This window comes from Protobothrops mucrosquamatus, unplaced genomic scaffold (assembly GCF_001527695.2).
Source record: "Protobothrops mucrosquamatus isolate PMUCROS unplaced genomic scaffold, P.Mucros_1.0 scaffold2855, whole genome shotgun sequence".
NCBI classification, from domain to species: Eukaryota; Metazoa; Chordata; class Lepidosauria; order Squamata; family Viperidae; genus Protobothrops; species Protobothrops mucrosquamatus.
In genome coordinates, this window is record NW_015388885.1 from 24,867 (window position 1) to 29,375 (window position 4,509).

Sequence of the window (4,509 nt, forward strand, 5' to 3'; positions counted from 1 at the left end):
TCAAGTTGATTGGAAGATGTGAACCATGACCCTACAATAAGGGAGTGGACAATGTCTGGAATGCTAGGCGTCACGGAAGAGAAGCAGTTCTAAGCATTCCTCCATGCCGTGCTGATGTACTTTAACATTAATAAAAGCTTTTAGGAGAAAACATGCCTGAAAGTCCTTTTAAGTGTTTCGTTACTCAGACACATGACATCCAGAACAAGGCTACAAATTCCTTGTGCTCTGGGAGAAATAGACAAACAGAAATGTTGTCCTCATCTCCTTCCCTTAGACTAGGGCAGGGGTAGGCAACCTTGGCTCTTTTATGACTCGTGGACTTCAACTCCCAGAATTCCTGAGGCAGCCACGCTGAGGGGAAAGGGAGAGGTTTCCAAGCTGAGCCATGCTGGCTCAGGAATTCTGGGAGTTGAAGTCCACGAGTCATAAAAGAGCCAAGGTTGCCTACCCCTGCCTTAGACTCACACTCACGCTCACATTTACACACACACAGAGAGAGAGAGAGAGAGAGAGAGAGAGAGAGAGAGAGAGAGAGAGAGAGAGAGAGAGAGAGAGAGAGAGAGAGAGAGAGAGAGAGAGAGAGAATAACATATGGAGGACTTCAAGTCTGAAGCAAAAGAGTTACTACTCTAACCCTGGGTACCACTACAAGGTCAATTAAGGATAAAAACTACAGGTGAAGATGGTAATTAGGATTACTATTACAACTGAAGACCGCTATTATGGCAACCACTATTATTTTGAAAACAGGTTTATCTTTTCCCTGGGATACATGACAGCTTAACGAATAAGGCACCTCAAGTACACTTTTGTAACTGCACACCAGCAATTCCCCCCCACCCCACAAGGAATGTGTCTCCTCTTACAACCTCTTTGAAATGAGTGCCAATCGTTGCATTAGGGATTAGTTTAAGGGACGGCAAGTGCCAATTTCATCCCCAAGGATTATGGAGAGAAGATGAAACACTGTCCAATTATTTCTTGCTAAAACAATTAAGGCCTATTATAGCTTAGCCCAAAAGGAGTACTCAGCTTTCCAAATGTGATAGTCCTAATTAGAAAGAAGGGAGGGAGGGAGGAGGAAAGAAGGAAAACAAGAGGCACATTCATGGATTCATGGATGCACCTCCTTTTGTTGAAGTTGTCTATGGAGATTCTCAATCATCCAGATCATGGTTGTCCTGAAGGTGCTTTTTCCAAAAGACAACTGAATGTCTAGGTTTTTTTTTCCCTTGAAAATGTTTCACTTCTCATCCAAGAAGCTTCTTGGATGAGAAGCTATTTTTTTTAAATCAAATGAAAAAAAAAACCCTGGACAATAAAGTCCAGTTGCCTTTTGGAAAAGCACCATTAGGTTATGTCGAAGTTCTACTTCCATGGCGGAGGCGTGACCAATCTACTCACCCGAACACTGGAAATCTGTCAAAGGACCCCCTGTCTCTGTCCAGTCTAATCTCTTTCCATTGTTGTCAACACAAAATGACTTTTGGGTGGAAGGATCTTGGTAAGAAGGTCTATAGTGGCCATTGTTATCACACCGTTCCACTTGTTCGTTCCTCTGGCAATCAGTAATACCTATCGGATGGGCACAGAATAAAAAAAAGTTTGGTGCGACAGAATTCCATTCGATAGAAAATATTTGTAGCTCAGGGTTGAATAGAAGAATCCTTGGTGCTCTCTGAACTTGCTTGTTTTCTTGCAGATGTTTCTTTACCAAACTAGGTAACATCATCCGGTGCTACTGATAATGTTACCTAGTTTGATAATGAAACATCTGCAAGAAAACAACCAAGTTCAGAGACCATTAAGGATTCCAGAAGTCCATTCCTTTGTGATTCTCTAGCTAGCCAAAGACCTTTCTGAATGAATCAGACCTTAAGTTGGAATTTCGGTCACCTAATTTTCAATGAATGCTTACTTCACTGGGCTAGGTGTGAATGCTGTACAAAACTATTGTATAAGGTGAATTTTTAGTTTTGGCTTAGCGTAATGTGCAAATATTATATATGCAACTAATATTCCTTATTCAAAAAGCCATAGTTAAAGCAAACATTACAAACCCAGATACAATCCAGAATTCTACCATCTTGCTCTCCCATTTGTTGACCCGGCCATATTCAAAACAGATGCTCTGAGCATTGTTTAGGATACCATATTCTAACCTATAAGGTTTCTTGTCTTATATTGTGTAATCCCACCCATTCTGCTTCTTAAACCAGGACTTATGACTTAGTGTTACATGAGCACTCAGATAACTATAGCTCATTTAACCAACCTGGGTAATTGTGGTTTATCCAATAACCAGTCCTTGGTTTAGGCACGACTGGATAAGGGAAACCTTTACCTTTCTTTACTTTATGAAGCTACTGGAAACCATTCTAGATAGAACATAAAACAATAGGATTGGAAGGGACCTTGGAGGTCTTCTAGTCCAACCCCCTGCTTGAGCAGGACACCCTGTATCATTCTGGACAAAATGATTATCCAGTCTCTTTCTAAAAAAACCCCACAACAATATCAAATGTAAAGTACATTATGCATTTTTCTAAGAGTCTTACAGTGATCTTCTCTGAAAGCTCCAGTAGAGATGGTAAATTTCCCAAGAGGACACTTCACACAAAAGTTACTTCCTGCTTGGTCTTGATAGAAACCAGAAGGACATGGAATGCACTTCTCATTCTGAAAGGAAGAACCTGGAGGACAGAGAGCTGCAAATGAAGGAAAGGGGCTTATTATTCTGTGGAATTCAGATTCATTTTGAATTTTTCCAGGAGAGAGAAAGAAAATGAAAGAGAGAGAGAAAGAGAAATAGAGAAAGAGAAAGAGAAAGAGAGAGAGAGAGAGAGAGAGAGAGAGAGAGAGAGAGAGAGAGAGAGAGTATGAAAGAGAGAGAGAGTATGAAAGAGAGAGAGAGTATGAAAGAGAGAGAGAGAGAATGAAAGAAAGAGAGAGAGAGAGAAAAAGAGAGAGAATGAGAGACAGAGAATGAAAGAGAAAGAGAGAGAGAAAGAGAAAAATAGAGAGAGAGAGGATGAAAGAGAGAAAGAAAGAGAAAGAGAGAAAGAATGAAAGAGAGAAAGAGAGAGAGAATGAAAGAAAGAGAGAGAGAATGAAAGAGAGAGAGAATGAAAGAGAGAGAGAGAAAGAGACAGAGAATGAAAGAGAGAGAGAATCAAAGAGAGAGAGAGAAAGAGAAAGAGAGAGAGGATGAAAGAGAGAGAGAGAGAATGAAAGAGAGAGAGAGAAAGAAAGAGAAAGAAAGAGAAAGAGAGAGAGAATAAAAGAGAATGAAAGAGAGAGAAAATGAAAGAGAAAGAGAAAGAGAGAGGATGAAAGAGAGAGAGAGAGAGAGAGATGTGCGCATATATTTGTCCAATGGAACTAAGCTGTTACTTCAAATTATCTCTAGATCAAAATACTGACAAATAAGGTTTCCATTTCAGCCAGTAAGCACATTTAACAAGATTTTTTTTCCATGTCAAAGATTAACTAAATCTGCTATTAAAATGATGTAGGTACAGAGTGGAGGTAAATAATTCCAGCCCACTATATTCTCTTAAATTGCTCAGTGAAGCAAGAATATATTGTGCTTTTCAGCAAAAATCTGAAATAGATTTGTCTCTTCACCCAATTAAAAATAGTGGCATAGTAGGGTAGACACATCGTATTTGCTTGGTCTTTTACATATATCTAAATGAAGATTCTTCCTTTATTAATAAGCCACCTGGAGCCACCTAAGTGTGAGTTGGGCAGCCTTGTAAATTTGTTTAATAAAATAAAAACAGATAAAATAATTTCTACTTGTCTTAAGAGAGACTTTCAGTAAGACTAAGCTAGAACCAAAATCCTTCTGTTTCCAGGTAACAAATGAAAAGCAAGCATCACTACCCAAATGATTGTCAGGCTCCAAAGACCAGGCCCATACATGAAGGTCTAATTCAATTGATTTATTGCTAAACAGCCTATGCGCAGGAATCTTCTCAACTAACTAGGTTCGTACCTGCTTAGAATTAGATAAGGCTCAATGGAATTCAAGGGAGGTTGAACTAGTTCGCTTGTGGCTACGTAGGAATTCTAGGCTGATCCCTCTTTTAACTCCCCCCCCCCCCCCCCAGGTTCTGCCATTCCTTATCCTACATTGATACATACCGCATCCTTGAGAATTTGGTATCACTTCTCCAGTAATTAAGACTTTGTGGAAACCACTCTTGCATCCCAAGGAAACTTTAGGAGACATCCCAGACTCTCCTCTTCCAGGAGAACGGAGAGAAGTGTCTGCTTGGAATTGCTTGTTGTCCAAGTGGAGGATAAAACCACCAGTCTTGATTAGCTCTTCAAAACGTCCGAGGAGATTCTCACCAACCATGGCTTTCTCTATCAGTAAATGATAGAAATCAGGGAACGAAGGTAGAAGAATTCCAGTGGGAAAATACTGACAGATACATCCTATGGGCACCTTCCATTGGAATGAGTGGATAATTCAAGGATAAGAGACCCACTCTAAGG

General features: G+C 40.1%; 1 protein-coding gene across 1 annotated transcript in view; it reads right to left on the reverse strand.

Moving 5' to 3' along the window:
• Positions 1-4,509, reverse strand: part of LOC107296546 (thyroglobulin-like) — a gene marked incomplete at its 3' end in the record, with an annotated part of 66,754 nt that overhangs the window by 20,615 nt on the left and 41,630 nt on the right. Inside the window, exon 15 of the mRNA XM_029286092.1 lies at positions 4,153-4,377. Coding sequence (XP_029141925.1) covers positions 4,153-4,377 — 225 coding nt within the window. The remainder of the gene's footprint in view (positions 1-4,152; positions 4,378-4,509) is intronic.